At 34.1% G+C, this 16,826-nt stretch overlaps 1 protein-coding gene across 2 annotated transcripts in view; it reads left to right on the top strand.

The window, feature by feature from the left end:
- The first annotated feature begins 2,009 nt into the window (after positions 1-2,009).
- Positions 2,010-16,826, top strand: part of LOC145670981 (caspase-3-like) — a 52,344-nt gene continuing 37,527 nt past the window's right edge. The window contains exons 1-3 of one of the 2 annotated variants that reach the window (XM_081739608.1): positions 2,010-2,253; positions 14,370-14,534; positions 15,924-16,107. In XM_081739608.1, the coding sequence (XP_081595734.1) occupies positions 14,437-14,534; positions 15,924-16,107 (282 nt within the window). In that variant the 5' untranslated portion in view covers positions 2,010-2,253; positions 14,370-14,436. The other variant, XM_081739609.1, reaches the window with a different exon arrangement.

Raw genomic sequence — 16,826 nt, 5'->3', positions numbered from 1 at the left:
CAATAACAAGAGCCAGAGCAATATTAACCGAGCAAATCATCTCGTCTCTTGGTAGGGGGGGGGGACATGTATCAAAAGACTTACATTATTGTACATAGGGACAACCATAAATCTGATGGTAATCGATTATTGCTAACTAATGTGTTTATTAAATTATACATTATAAGTACAATACAGAAACCATAGCTTGCTTCCACATTCTCAATAGAATGGGAATTTTTGCATTGTCAAGTAACTTTCTAAATACAACGAATATTAAATATTTATATATCTATATCTATCATCTATCATCTATCTAATCTATCTATCTATCTATCTATCTATCTATCTATCTATCTATCTATATATATATATATATATATATATATATATATATATATATATATATATATATATATATATATATATATAATATTGCAGTTTTATCACATTGTTTGCTGAAATAGCATGCAACATTACGCTAAAATGTTCATACGTAACTCAGGGATGTAGCCTACAATAGTTGTCTTACATATGCTGCAAAACGTTGAATATGTTACTTTATAAAAATGTATAGCTAACTACAATTTAAGCTATTAAGCTATATTAATATTTAAAACTATTGCAGTGTGTGAATGCGTAGCTTAGATTTTTTTAAATTATTTTTTTAAATATATATTGCGAGTTTGTAGGTAGCATTCACTTAGAATCTTTAATAGAACTAATATTAATTTTGACTTTATTTAAGGCTTATATAAGACATGTAAATTTTTTGTGTATTGTAACTAATAGAAACTTGTACTTACTACCAGTCTTAGAGATGTTGCATTTGATAAACGTGATGTTTCCACTACGCATTTAATTTGATTGCTATTGCTGTCCCTCAAGTCCGTCTACAAGTCTTCTCCTCCCGTATTGTTGACCTGCATCTCTTCTAATTGCATTTTTTTTAAAATATGTAAGTTGTCCGAGAAGTTAGCCAACTATATTTCTCCGATTCGGTTGTTCTATACTTTTTTTTTTTTCAAACAAATATTTTGTGTATAAAAAATGATTGTATTTCTTTGTTCGCAACGATTTATTGTAAAACTTAAAATGAAATGATTTTACACTTTAAATATAGAAATGAATAATATTAGCCTATGACTGCTTTTTAAAAAGTTATAATTTTAAATTGTCATTGCTTGTATATTTATACGTGTTTCCATTACATGTAAGAGTAAACTGAGAACATGATACTTAACGTTTACGAATAATGTACTTTCGTTCAGAATTGCACGAGTAAAACAGCAATAGAAAATTATGTTTTCATAATTAGAGCAGATTTTAAGTAGTTATTTAGAAAAAAAAACTGAATAGGAAATAGTTAAGCAAATTTATGATGCAATAGATTTTCACTGAACTGTTACATGATAGTCTCGTGTTAGGAGAACTAAATAACTTAAAAGAGCTGATAATGAGTGCGGGTTTGGGAGGACTATATATAGTAGGCCTAGCGGATCCATAAGTTGCTAAACCATAATTTCCCGCTTTATCCAGTCTAAAGTAGAATTGAAGTCCATTTTATTCAGTGTATACCTGAGCGTCAAGGGTTATATAGCCCCTATAGCCTCGCTTGGATCCACCACTATGTAAACATTAAACAAGGTCTTCTAAAAGATTCTTCTAATTTTCATAATTAAGGGGCCATCCCCCCTAGGAAAATATCCTAGTTACGCCTATGACATTGAAAGAAATTATTGTGAAAGACCATGACCATCACATATGGTGCACGGCTCCAATTGGTACATTTTCGAGAGAAAAAAAAATATCGCGACAAAAATGTGATATAACTAATCAAGCCAAAGATAAGAAGAAATTTATGACCTCCTGGGACCAATACCCTCAAATCACCTGTTAATCTGTACTTCACTATCTTCCATCGCGTGATGTTTTTAATTTCGTGAATCAGTTTTTTTTTTTTTTTTTTTTTTTTTTTTTTTTTTTTTAAGTCTGGCAGGATTCTTCAACACTGTCTCGCATTCCCTTTGACTTGTAATAAAGAAATTAGACAACTTGGCTACTAACTCGCCTTCACCCGCTATCGCTCGCTCAGCACGAAATTAAATATTGAACTTGGATAAAGTAAAGAAACAACTTACCAGTTACGTATAGGTGCGGTCCAACATTTTAAAAACTTCCCAAAAAGTTCAGTGGAATGCAGGAATTCCACTGGCAACACTTTAGGGTCCAATACAACAGGAAACCACCGGCGGCTGACGAAGTTGAAGTACGGTAAGCAATTTAATGTGTCTAAAGTTTATTTGAAGTTGGAGTAACTTTTTAAGTTCGTCATTTCATTAATAATTAGGTTATAAGAATTGCAACTATATATGTAGACATGTTGGTGTATATGTAGTTAAGAATTATTTACAGAGATTTGAAAATTATATTCTATGTCAAAATCTGGAGGTCTTATTTACAATGCTAGCGTAAGACTGTTTCCTTTGTCTTACTAGTATACGTGTTAACTCAAGTTTATTTTGAAGAATTAAATGTTAAACTACCGGTGCAAATCGAGAACACAACGTAGACATGAGATTTCTAGTATTAAATTTATTAATTCACTGTCCAGTTCTTATTTTGTCAAGTTTAGGCACACCAAATGTGGCAACATTACAGGTAAAATTCGATCCTCTGCATAGGAAAATATGTTTATAAGCAGCAAATTTCTGCAGAAGTAAATAGTAGGAGCTTATGTGCCGAGTAGGTCCAGTAGATACATTCTAGTGGCAGTTATGAGGAAATCCTTTGTCACTATCTTAAAAAGTGTTTTTTAAAGGATTGCTCGTGCACGGCAAGGTTCTAGAACACAGGTCCCCCTTCCCATTTAGTTGTAATGAAGACAGAAAACGCCCTGCGGGTCTCTAATCCGCCTGCACTCGCTGACGCTCGCTCGGTAATACTATGTGAATTAAATATTAAACTTTGATACAGAAAGGAACTAATCTAAGGGGGGGGGCTGAGTTCTAGAACCTTCCCCTCCTGGCACATACATTTTAAGAGAACTTCATTGTTTTGCGTGTAGAAGCTGCATTCGAAAGTAGTCTATGCCATAGAAGCTACAGTGTAAAAACCAAAACCAACTTGTGCTAGGTGGTAAATGAGAACTAATGTTATCTAACCGACACAATGATGAAGCGCAGCAGAGGAACCTCAGCGATAGTGTGACGTGCGTTTGTAGCGAGTAGGCACGTCAGCGATAGTGGGTATGTGCGTAAACCAGGTTCTCGCAAAAACAGACGTAAGTTTTCTATGTGCCCACGAAAAATAAAAAGACAACTTTTCAGCGCCGACTTTTGGTAATGAACACTTCACACAATCAGCACGATGTTCACATTTGAAAATATGATTATTCCTATATTTATAATGATTTCCTACATTTGCTTTCTACTCAATTTCAATAATCGTGCCGCTCCACAAAGGTAATGACTTTTACCAACATACAGCAGCGAAAATCTGTCTTCAACATTGGGGAGGGGGGGACAAGTAAGTTTCTTGTTGTTGTAGTAGTTATTAAGCGTTGCTCAAAATAATTGTGAAGTTGAGAAACAATCCTATGGAGGATCAGGGAGCAAACTTGTCTTCAAGATTAGGAGGCGGGCAGATTTGAGGCTTATTCAGGAAGTACATCAATTTCATTTCACTTTCCTTAGTGGCAACTTGACATAAATCATCAAATTTTTTCCCAAAGAAAAAAAATCAAATCGGATTATTGGGGGGGGGACAATCCCCCAGTTCCGAGATTGGAGGGGACATGTCCCCCTCATCTCCCCCGGGATTTGCGCCAGTGCGAACATAAGTTATTACAAAACTCACAGTCGAAATATCACATCCGTCACATGCAACTACCTAATTTTACCATATAGTCTGACGTCAGTATGCCTTCACTCAAAATAGTACCAACAACACGCTTCAAAATAGTATCACAATAATACCACAAGCTTCTAACACTTGAAAGTATCACATTACACTTCCTTTGTTACCATGAATTTATTTGAAAATAACTAATTCATCTATCTTTCCTATAAATTTTACGTATTTTTCACGTTTGTGGGCTTAACCCATAGTTAAGTAATGCAACTATATGTTTTATGTTTGGACGTGTAAGGTTACTACTATAAAATTATCACAAATGCTTAATGACGGTTAAAGTAAGTGGATGTTTACGAAAGATGGCCCTATTAGATTTTATTTTTTACTAGCGGACTATTTCTGCAGTGTACAAAAATTTTACTTTTATGTCTACAAGTATTGTGTTACTAGTGTGCAATCAATACACATACTTTGGGACACTTATCACTGCGAAAACCCACGAATTTTCCCTCCCTTTGGTTAGATGCATACTCCAGTCGTTAACGCGTGCTCACTTCGGACGAATTACCCATCAGCATCGCCGTGCCCTGATTCGGTTATAGAACATTCGTGCTTTTTTTCAGGTATCTTCCTAGTTCGTTTCTGTTTTTCTCACTGTAGATTTTATAGCATATGTTCAAACTCTGTGTTTGTACGCAAATCGTGAACGAATATATCATTTTTGGACAATTACTTCTGGTGGTCCCTTTGAACTCCATCTATACTGAGCAAGTTGTTGTTATGTCGTCCAGCGCAAATCCTTTGGAAGATAATAAGAAGGAAATTAGCGAAAGATTTATAAGATTTTTAATTATCACGAGTGGTGTGCCTGTAGATCTTACATGTGATAGGCCTATACAGCGTTGAAAAAACAATCGTATTTCTTTATTTAAATTGCTTGTACTTGAGTTTCTTTTTTAATGGAATACAATATAAATTATATTCGTTTTTAACTGGTAATCTGATATTTATGTTGTTTTTTATTAATATCCTCCCAGGAGTGTTACGGTGATTCTCAAAATTCACTTCACAATAATTCGACGAAAAAAATATAATTATGAAATTCTTAGTACATATTTCATATCTCGGTAAGATTTTACTTTAACTAGGACAGTGACTGGAACATGTTCTTATATGCTCAGTCATTTGCTGGAACTATTAGTGCCTTGGGTGCGATGTTTGTTGTGAGATGATTTAGTGGTAGTTTGCTACTGTGATGTCAGCTGTTCGTAGCTCTATATAGTCGGTATGTGTCAGTGTATTAGGTTAATGCGTTGGTTGTCAAATTTGTGGAAGGGTGTACTTCAATTTGTGTTTCATGGCTACTGTAGCGTTACTAAATAAGATTGAAAAACCCTTTAACGGATTTGATGCTAAGACTTAAATCATCTTTTTTAAATAATTTTTATTAGGTTCAGACATAATTTATTATCGCTTTGCGGCATTGTGTGGTTCAATTGAGTTAGAGAAAACTTGTAATCGTTGTGGTCAAAGGTTAAAGCTATTTCCGACCTATGGCAGGAGTGGACGTGAGTAACGTATAACGCAGTTTTTCTTATTTGTTATAACAAAAATAGTAAAATGAAATTTAGTGTCAATTCATAGTCCAGGAAATATTATATTACATTTATCATGGTATTTGTGACGACGTAAATGTGCTGATTATCACTTGGGGAGTGATATTTTCAATTTTTTTATGCCACTCTATCTCTATATAATTAGCTAAGAATGTTTGTTTTTTTAAATTTTTTAATTGATATTAATTTTATTCTTGCATTTGTATATTTTATTTTGTATTTGTATATATTTTTCTGAAAGTACGAAATGTGTTTTGTTAGGGTTTATTTTATCGAGCTATTTATAGGTTGAATTGGGGGTGGCAGCCCCATGTATTCTCAAAAGTAAGCTTTTTACATTTTTTTTTTTTTCTTTTTGTAATTTTTAAATGAGAATTAAATATTGTAGTTGTAGTTAGTTTGGATTACCTTAGTTTTGAAACTGATTTTCACTAAAGTATTGTTAAGTTTATCTCTGGTTGTTTTTTAATGCACATTTTCCAGATCTTATGAATTATGGTTCTTTAAGAACTGATTTATCTCTACCGGTTTCCGGAGCTGTTTGGGAAGCAGCGGCCAAAGATGTTTCTATTCTCCTGAGTAGTCTGGGAGTGAGTTCCTCGTGCAGTTGTCTGTTTCGAGGAAATGATTCCTAAGGGAACCGGGTCAAATGAATCGGTTATAGTCACTGTCCTAGTCAAAGTAAAAGCTTGCCGGCATGTCAATCAGTAGAGAACTGAAGTAAAATGTGCGCATGTGGGATACGGTACCATGCTGCAGACTGCAAAAGTTTTGTATTGCTAGCACTTTCTTTCTCATACCAAATAGCAGTGTTTTTTTTTTTTTTTCTTTCTTTCTTTAAAATTGTTTAATTTAAACTTGCATATCAGCATGAATTGTGTGTCAATATTTAATTTCGGGGCCATGGTGGCTCAATGGTAGAGCATTCACCTCTGGTGCGATCCTTGATTCGATCCCAACTCGCATCAAGTGAGCTTTGTGGTTGACAAACATGTGCGTGGGTTTTGTCGGGTTTCTCCCGTTTCCTCCCACTTTCTTCATTCAACCGTTTCATTCATTTCTCATCATTACCGTCGTGTTTAGCCTATCCGCCATAATCGTGGGAAGTAAACCAGGGTGGATTGATTTAAATCGTTGATTTAAATCGAATTCCGAAATAAATTAATTTAAAGTGAAAGTAAGTAAAATCCCGTTTCTGTTCTGTTATTTCGATTATAGAAGTTAATAATCATAATACAATGAGACTCAAATGTACAGTATAGTATGAAAACAAGTGTCATGCACAGGATGATTAGGTAAAATCCCGTTTTGAACAGGTAACGGAGCAATTGTGCCTTCTTCTTTTCGCAACATTGGGTTTGGGTTTTAAAATCATTAACTATTCCAACGGGGAAATAACCATCGACATTTAAGATAAAAATTCTTTTTTGTGCGTGTCTGTTTGTTTGTTCCCAGATAATAGGGCGTATTTAGAGGGGTCCTATCCTCTTTTTGTTAATTTTATAACTTTAGGCGAAATTTATGTATTTCATGTCGCAAGCTAGTTCTGAGTTTTTGAAAATATGCCCCTGCCAAATATCAGTAACTTTTGTGCAAAAAAGTGTCATTTTGATAAACGTTGCTGTACTTTTTCCTTAATGCTTAACCTTTTAAATTATATCACCTATTTTTAGGTTGTTACCTTATACATGGTATAATGTAACATGGCCCGGAAGTTTTGGGCAACCAGTATATATATATGAATTTTATATTTATTGAACTCTTGTAAAATATATAATTAGTCGTTTACTCAATTTTAGGTAGATCGCAAAATTTGCGTTAAGTTCCTTGAAATGATGATTTGAGTATATTTAGAGGGAAATATATGGTAAAATATATCTACATTGGACAATATTCGTATATTTAAATCTAATGTTATTTTAGGAAATAAGGTTATATCTGGTCGTTTTGAATCCTTTCCAGTCTATTTTCATGAATATTTTTGGCTTAGGGGATCCTCAAAAGAAATCAAAATTTTTTATTTCAAAAATCTTCTCTGAAATTCCACATTTGTAAAGTCAGCCATAGTAGCTTCTTGAAGCATCTCTTTGTTTATTCTAAATTATCTGTGATTGGATCTTCCGCAATTACAGTTGTGGTTGAGATTTTCGGCTTTCTTTGATCTTGAGAGATACACCTATCATCATATAGTTACGTCACAATGATCCTCCAATTAGGGATCTTCTTCCCATTGTCATTGTCTTTCATCGGAAGCAACGTTAAGGGGTGGACGTAAAGTAATCTTCGCCGCCAAAAACGTGAAAAAAAGAAAAAAAAAAAACAGAAATTCTAAAATAACTACCTAATAGTTGAAGTTTTCCATATCTGTGGACTTAATATGGAAGGCAGTGAGTAGGTTGCTGTGCTCAATGAACATAGGATTTTCTGAAGTGAGAGCAAATCTTTCACGTCAGGACGAGAGTGGTTTGGGGTAAGCCATCTTCCCGGTTTAAAAGGTGTATGGCTGTTAAGTCCAGGAACTCGTTTTTGTATACAGCGATGGAGGCTCTCAATCCTCGAGAGCTGGTGTAAAATCCATGGAAGAGTCTAGCAAGTAAGTGTGATAGAAGGGTAATTTCAAATTATTGTTTTGGCGGAACTAAAACCTACTAAATCTTATCGTTTTGGATGAAGATGCATTATTTTGGTGTTGTGATGTTTGAACTAATGTGCTAACTTCGCGTCGTTTTCCCTAAGTTGCATGATGTATGGACTAAAGAGATGACAGGAACCGCTCGTTCAATGGGGGGATATATTCTTTCTTTGAGTTTCAGTGTGGGCGATTGTCATAAACAGTCCATGAAGTGTGTGTACTTTCGAGTACATACATTTCACCCCAAAATTATATTTTGAATATGTAATCTCAAATTTTCCGTACTGCTTTCGGCTCACATTAATGACAAGGGTGCTAGTACGACTATTGATAATGGAGATGTTCATCGACGGTGAAATATTCGCTCTGTATTTTGAATTCCCTTCATTAGCAAAACAAAAGCTCAGATTTTAAACATATCCAGATTTTTTTTTTTTTTTTTTTTTTTTTTTTTTTTTTTTTTTTAATGAAGAATTTGAAGCTGAATGATAAGTGTTCTGTACGTCCTTGGTAACCGGCTGTGCATACTATACTATGAATATGTCTGATAAAGTGAATTTTATATGTGTTAGGTTAAGTTAGTTTAGATAGTTAGGATAGGGACTTAGGTTAAGTGTAATTTTGATTTGAATTTTCTAATGTGTATTTCCTCAGTGTCAAGGAAAATGATTTATATTGTTGTGAAAGGAAAATGTGGATAGGTCTGAGCTTATACAAGAGGTCACCCTACCGGTATAAATCCTCTATGCCGGCTCCACTTGCACAACAACGACCGAGAGAAATACAAAAGAAAGAAATTCAGTATGCACACAGCCATGGATAATAGTACACAGGTGTAGTATAGTGTTGTTGTAATCAGTTTTCCTCGTAACAAATGTAATAATATACGTTTTGTTTATAGTCGATAGAAATTGAAAACACATGAAGGTTACCCACGAGATGTGGAGAGAAAATGTGATTCTAATCAATTTGTACACAAACTTATCCATTCATGCTGTTAAGAATTTTCTCAATTTCCAACCTTTGCGATTTTTTTTTTTTTTTTTTTTATTTATTTTATTCTATTATTTTCTTGTCATACAGTAAATTAGTGTTAATAAAATATACGAGTCGAAACACAATCTTTTCTTATCCGGTACAAAGTTCATCATTTAGAACTATGTAGTAAATTAACTTCAGTGGTATTGTTAGTACTTAGTATGTAGAGTTTTGAAAAGCAGTACGTGAACCGTGTGATAAAATTAAATTCTAGCGTTTGAAAACATACAGAATTGATTTCACTTAGTGTGACCGGGGTTGAAATCACAGACCTGCCAGAAAAATTCACTTCGTTAATAAGATCAACAAAATTCATTTTTGGCATTCAGTTTTACAAAATTCCATTTCCGTTGCGCGATTTAGAATTCAGTTTGAGATTTTTTTTTTTTTTTTGTCTGGGTTAGTAAATACAAACATTCGGATTTTCGAAGCACTCATTGTCAGTTTCACTCTTGGGTCAGTGTCTTGTTTTGTTAGATTGTGGTTTGCGACCTATCCCGTGATAGGATGCAGACGATGAACTGCAGATCGGGATACTGGACTGCGAGTGAGAATGAAGGAGGCTTAGAAATCTTCACATTTTGGGTCAATTTGAGTTCAATTTTCCGGAGATGATTGGTTAGGTGGATGAGTCAGTGAGTGTTGACAGCTTACCCGTCTGGGCCCGGTGGGTTCGCGGTCACCAGTCGGTGACACATTCACACAACCATAGTCTTAAGGAAAGTGAACATCATACAAAACATATCAGTATCACTGTCATCATTTTATCATTTTATTTTATTTTATTTATTTATTTTCATTTTTATTTTATATTTTTATTTTGACTTTTTTTTTTGTAAAAAGGTGATAGGGTAGTATCTTCATTATTCGATTAAAAAAGTACCAATAAGGCATTTTACTTCGTTTTCTTCAAGACTGGAGGCATTTTAGAACACGTTACATATGCTTTCACGCCTTTCTGCGTTGAGGCATAGTGTGTGATGACGTCATAAATTTAAAAATATATTTTTGTTATGCGTATTATTATTATCTGGCGGGTTACATTTTGCATTCAGAAGACTGAAATTTTGCACACTCGTTCAATGCACCCCTTAATAATTTTCAGATGTTTTCAGATCTCTGCGTGGAAACAGCGGGGTCCAGAAGGGCAAAACTGTTTTTAAAAAGGATATTTTTAACAAAAATAAATTCTTTCGTGATTTTCCCGCCTCAGATGGAGACATATGAATGGTACCGTTTGAAAGACTGTTCTATTCTGAAGAAAATCTTGTACGTACTATGCTCCTAGGGTAAATAGGGATGTCTCAGGAAACTATTACCTGAGATCCTGTTTTATACGGGAATCTGGGGTATTTGGGGAATATTATTTTTCGCGGGCTTACTTTTGCACCTACAAAATTGAAATTTTGCACATTTACTCAGTAGACTCCTCAGTATTTTACAGATTTGTATCAGATCTCTGCCTTAAAACAGGGGGGGGGGGTCCACAGAGGTAAAAATTTAAAAAAAAAAAAAAAAGATATTTTTAACAGAAAATTCCTTTTTTCGTGATTTACCCGCTCCAGATACATGATAGAGACATTTGAAGTGTATCGTTTGAAAATTTGTTTTATTCTGAAGAGAATAGTGTACAAATCATGATCCTAGGATAAATAGGCATGTCTGAGGAAATTTTTATATTACATCCGGGTCATCTGGGGCATTGTGGGAATGTTCTTAGCTCATTGTTAAATAGTTTCCTCACCCTTACTACTCAAGATAGAAGCTTTAAATTTTGTACATACATTTAATACACCTCTTAGTATTTCCCAGTTGATTTTGAGATCTGTGCGTTAACACAGGGGAATCCAGAGGGGATCAATTAAAAAGAAAAGTGAAAAAATGCCGATTTCTCTGAAAATTTCCCGCTTCATGGAAATGATAGGGAAATGTGAATGTTACCGTTTCAAAAGCTGTTCTGTTCTAAAGAGAGTGATGTAAGTATCATTATCCTAGGATAAATAGGGATGATGCTGTAGCTGCTTGACTGAAAGTCTATAATTTACCTTTAAAAAGAGCCATAACTTAAAAGGGTTAAGAAACATTGTTCGGGATTGATATAGGTTAACGATTTGGAATAATTCAAAATTCAACCCCAATACTTTCACTTAGATGGCATAATTAGCATTTAATACTAATTACTAATGCTTTTTACTCAGTTCGCGACTTGTATTATACGAGGAGAAAAATTTGATTTAAATAAAAAAAATCAACAAAAATTATTTTTTAAAAAAATTGATTTTTTTACACCCTAAAGTAAACTATCTTTAAACAATTCTCTCAAATGGCGAGACCGTTACTGTTTGCGAAAAATCTACTTCTTTCACCCCCACCTTAGATTATACATTTCAATTCAAGTGTAAGCTAGAGCTAATAAAATAAAATTTGCAGATCAATCCAAATTATGTTCATTCAAATTTATTTTAAACGGTTTACTCGTTTCCCCGTGGTGATGAAACAGATAACGTCGATGCTATTTTTATACACTGAGAATAACATAGAAACTGCCCTCTCCCCTTAGGAGCGTAATTTCCAAAAACGCTGAAACGCATGGCCATTTATTTATAATAAGGAGGTTGTATACGAAGTTTCATCTTCTGAACATGAGGGGCTTATGAGATACTCTTTTGTAGAATACATTTAAACCCTGTTTGCGTACAATGTTCAAAAATTCGTTTCAAAACTTTTGGTCCATTTTATAAATACGCAATGTGGGACACTTATCTTAATACACCCTTGTAACTTTTAAACTAATGGTCAAAAACCACTTGAATTTTTATCATGTAAATATCGGCAGGGTACCAGAAGGTTAACTTTGTTGTCAACGCAGCATTCAGTATTGCAAGGCGCTACAGTATTGCAAATGAGACGAATGGCAATACGCATCGAAAGTTCGTTAACATCTAATATTATGACCATGAAATAACAGATTATGGATGAATACGAACAAAGTTACAAAAGATTGAAAATTTGACTTTTTTTTCATAAACTTTTATTTCGAAAAACTGCTTAGATCAAGTACCTAATCCGATTACGTAGATGGTTTTTAATAGAAGTGAGGATTACAATGTAGTTTGTAGCAAATTATCTCAAACTGTTCTGGATATGATAAAATCAGATAGATATAATTTAGTGGCAATTTATTTTCTAACATAATGAGATATTGAACCTCTGTTCGAAATACTGAATGAGTAGTTTCTTTGATTAACGTCTTTGCATATCGCTTTCTGTTCAATAATATATATTAGAGAAAAAAAAACAAAGGAAGAAATTAATTTTTTAAGTTTAACGCATCATGGTTATGGCCTTTAGATTAAAAGCAAAAAATGAAATGAAATATTGAGTTTTACGTCTCACGATTATGCCGGTTAGGCTAAAGGAGATGGTGATGATGAGAAATAAATGAAATGCTGGGATGAAGAAAGTGGGAGGAAACGGGAGAATACCGAGAAAACCCACGAGTACGGTGTTTGTCCACCACAAAGTCCACACGGCGCGAGCTGGGATCGAACCAGGGACCTCAAGCAGCACCGGAAATGAACGCTCTGCCACTGAGCCACCGCGCCCCCTAGATTAAAAGAGACGGATGATGAATGAAAATAACTGATTGTGAATTACGATATTTTCTGCTCCCACCGAGAATCGAACCCGAGACCACGTGAACATTAGGAACAAAACGAGAAGGATTTGTCATTTGGATTACTAATATTAATTTAATTTACTATATTGCGTAGCGTGACGTATTTATAATATTCTTGCATCCATACATACATAAAACATGAATGTTCGTTGCAATAAAATGCAGATTCTTTACTTTAAAAAATAATTTTTTTTAGCAGACAGTATTCGAACCCATGCTAAAATAAGCAGCTTTACGGATTTCTGTGACGCTAACCACCAAATCACGAAAGCATGACTTCAGAAGTGCTCAGTCTGTATATAGCTTTCTAGGTGATCCTGTCCATTACCAGCTTGAATCATCCCGTATCATCCATCATGCTAGGTTGACTTTATATACGCGTAAATATATTTGGCGGCAACATGAAGATAGTCTGTGGCTCTTGTAAGACTACACATATTACTCTGTCACAATGGGAGGGAAATATATTTCTCTGTGAGTATAGATTCGAGGGACGTAAGGATCTAGGTTCAAGTTTTTGGACTTAGTCTCTGACAGGCAGTCTAGGTTTTTGTGACCAGAAGTGTGTAGTGTTGCTATTTCATCAAGCTATTTATTACAGTGGTTATCCAGTTAATTCAATGTTTGTGTCGTAAGTTGAGAAGATGTAAGACTCAATTTTTCGCATAAATTTTGATATCCCGCTCCCCCTCCCCTTCCCTAGGCTACGCATTTTCATCAAAGTAACATGATAGAAACCTAAGCTAGGCAAGGGTCAAGTTAGGTGCTAATTGATTTGGGGGTCTAGAAGGAGTTGAGGGACAAACATCGTTACACTCATATTTTATATGTATAGACTATTCTATTTACTAGGGGCTTCCCGACTTCCAGCTTGGTATTTGATATGTACACGCATGTCCAAAATGATTATCGCATATCTATAACTGTCTTCTTGTAAGAATATAATTTGATAATGATTTTGCAAAGTACTTGTAATACTGATACTATATGTATAATCGGGAAGTGTGTATTTGTGGTAAATTTCATAGGAAAAAAATTATAAATACGAAAATGAGAATGAGTAAAACAAAATGTTGCTAAATGGGCAAGAGAGTTTAATTTCCGTTTTATTGTTCTTATTTACTGCTTTTTTGACGTGAAATTTGCCACATACATGTCTTTGCCGATTATACGCACACTAACATTGTAAGAAATACTGGGCGAGTTCGTTATCAAATTATATTCCTACAACAACATATTTATAGACATGCGTCAATAATTTTGGACATGAGTGTACAATAAGTAATGTAGATAAGGCTTCTTACAGTTTGTAACTAAAAGAGGAATTTATTCGACCAAATATATTTCTTAACATTACTATTTCTTAGTTTATAACTTCAAAAAGATTTAAGAATTTGAAATTCCATCAGTGTCACATTTAGGTTGCATATATTCAGAAAATAATTATAGCCTTTTGTGATGTGTTCTTTCTGAGCCCAAAGCCGATATGTTGTACATTTAAACAGCCATGACATTTCTACAATACTTTGTTACGTCTTGCATGTTAAATTGATTTTTTATTTTATTTCAGGAAATTATACTAAAGTGCTTTCAGAACTTAATGCGTGCTTATGTAAAAAGCTACATCATATTGCATAATGGAAAGAGAAGAAAATGGTTTAGCTCGCTTCCTAAGAGCAGCTGGTGTTGATCCTTCGACAAGGGAACAAGTGGATGGTTTACCTAATGAAAATGGGTTAGTTTGTGCAGTTGGTTGTAATATTTTTTACTGCAATCCTTCTATTAGGTTACTGTTTTGTTTGTGTGTATGTTGAAAGTGTGTGCAGTTGATTATAATAAATTCCATTACATTGCTTCTATTTCTGTTCTGTTCTGTTATTTCAATTATAAAATATAATAATTATAATACAATGAGACTCAAATGTATGTACAGCACAGTATGAAAACGAGTTATCATGGAGAGGATGATTAGGGAAAATCCCGTTTTGAACGGTTATTGGGTAAATCCTGCTTTCTTCTCTTCGTAACATAAGGTTTGTAAATCGTTAACTATTCCAACGAGGAAACCAGCATGGACATTTAAGATGAAAATTCTTTTATGTGCTCGTCTGTTTCTTTGTTCACAGATAATAAAGTCGTATTTAGAGAGGTCCGATCCCTTCTCTGATTTTTAGATTTCATAACTTTAGACGAAATTTATGTATTTTATATGTAGCCTATTTCGTGCCGCAAACTAGTTCCGATTTAAAAATATGCCCCTGTCAAATATCAGTAACTAATGTGAAAAAAAGGTCATGTTGATAACGTTGCTGTACTTTTTCCTTAATGCTTAAGAAACATTGTTTGGGATTGAAATAGGTTAACGATTGGAGATTAATTCAAACTTCAACCCCAATACTTTCACTTAAATGGCATAATTAATACTAATTCCTAATTACTTTTTTTCATTTCGCGGCTTGTATTATACGAGGAGAAAGATGTGATTTGTCAAAAAAATCGATTTAAATTTAAAAAAAAAAAAAAAATATTTTTTTAAAATCATGATTTCTTTCCATCCTGTTTTAAATACCAAGTTGCATATTCCTACATAAGGGTCTCATAAGAAACTTTATTTTTGGCATACATTTTAAACAGCCTCCTCTTAACCTTAGAATACCCATTTTGATGAAAGTAGCATGATTATAACCCGGCTCAACCCAAGTGCTATGTTCATAAATCCGTTTCAAACTGTTCAGTAGTTTTCCCGTGAAAATGAGACAGACAACGTTGATTTAAATGAGAAGAAATTGTCTCCCTTCCCCCTTAGAAACGGAATTTTCGAGAACTCTGGGGCACATGTTTAATGATTATTTTTAATGAGAAGATTATATATCGAGTTCCATCATCCTAGTTTTAGGCGCTCAGGAAAAATTTTGAATTGCCCTCTTTCCTCTTAGGACCCGCGTTTTACTCAAAATGACATCATAAAAGCTTAGTTCGAAATAGGTATTACCTACATTGAAGAATTCATTTCAGACAGTTCAGTCATTTTCTCGTAATGCGATCGCTTGATTTTATATATAGAGATGTATATTTAGATGTATGTTGTTATTATTATCAAATGTTTTTCACCATGTTTTTTCAGTACCTCACCCAATGGAAACTTTCCAGTTCAACCCACCTTTGAATCAGCTGGTGCTATGGGCTTCGCACTCCAGAATTTGGTGTATAACGCACCAATTCCAATTGCTACAAACATGACATCCTTACAGATAGACGTTAAAAGTAGTGCACGAAGAATGGATAAACAGGAGGGCTCCATTGTGCCTGTAAGTACCGTTCCTTTTCATTTCTAACTATAGAATTCTTGACAGTTTAGGTCATTATTAGAGGTAGATACTTTGTTCAAGCCCTTACTATACCTCTACTTCACCTTACCTGATTACCCTTCTACCTCATATCGCACACCCGGTAAAAGAGTGTTACAACTCAAAAAATTGAAATTTTAAGTTATCATCGCTCAAAAGAGAATAGAGAGAGAGAAGCGAGGTGATATTTTCGCAGAAGCGTAACTAAACAAATTAACTCCTAAGATGGCAGTAATACTAGATTTCCAGGGAGCGATTTTGATGGAATAACGAACTTTAAAAGCCATGTTCCCACAAATATGTAATTTTGACTTGTAAGAGTCTTCCACCAGGTGGGCGATATATTGGCAATAACTAGTTAGGATGAGATCGGAGGTTTCCCACATCTGGTAATATTGTGTCTTGAATTATATGAAAGGAATTATTACAAAATATTTAGAGATGTAGTTCTTATCTTTCTTTTGTTAAACTTTGTAGTTGTATGTGCTTAATGAAGTTTTTATTTATTGTGATATAGATATAATTCAGTCAACCTTGAACGTTACTTTTCTGTAGATGCTTTAATAACTTCCAATCAAAGGTTTATGGATAATCTACTACCAGTGATTGTTTTGTTCACAAAAAGATCTGAACATCCATGCCAGACGAAAGCAAACATCTGGATCAGCATGTTTTTTAGA

Source organism: Thermobia domestica, chromosome 15 (genome assembly GCF_964235325.1).
Source record: "Thermobia domestica chromosome 15, izTheDome1.hap1.1, whole genome shotgun sequence".
NCBI lineage: Eukaryota > Metazoa > Arthropoda > Insecta > Zygentoma > Lepismatidae > Thermobia > Thermobia domestica.
Note: the sequence above shows the minus strand (reverse complement) of the source record. Positions and strands in the feature narration are given on the sequence as shown.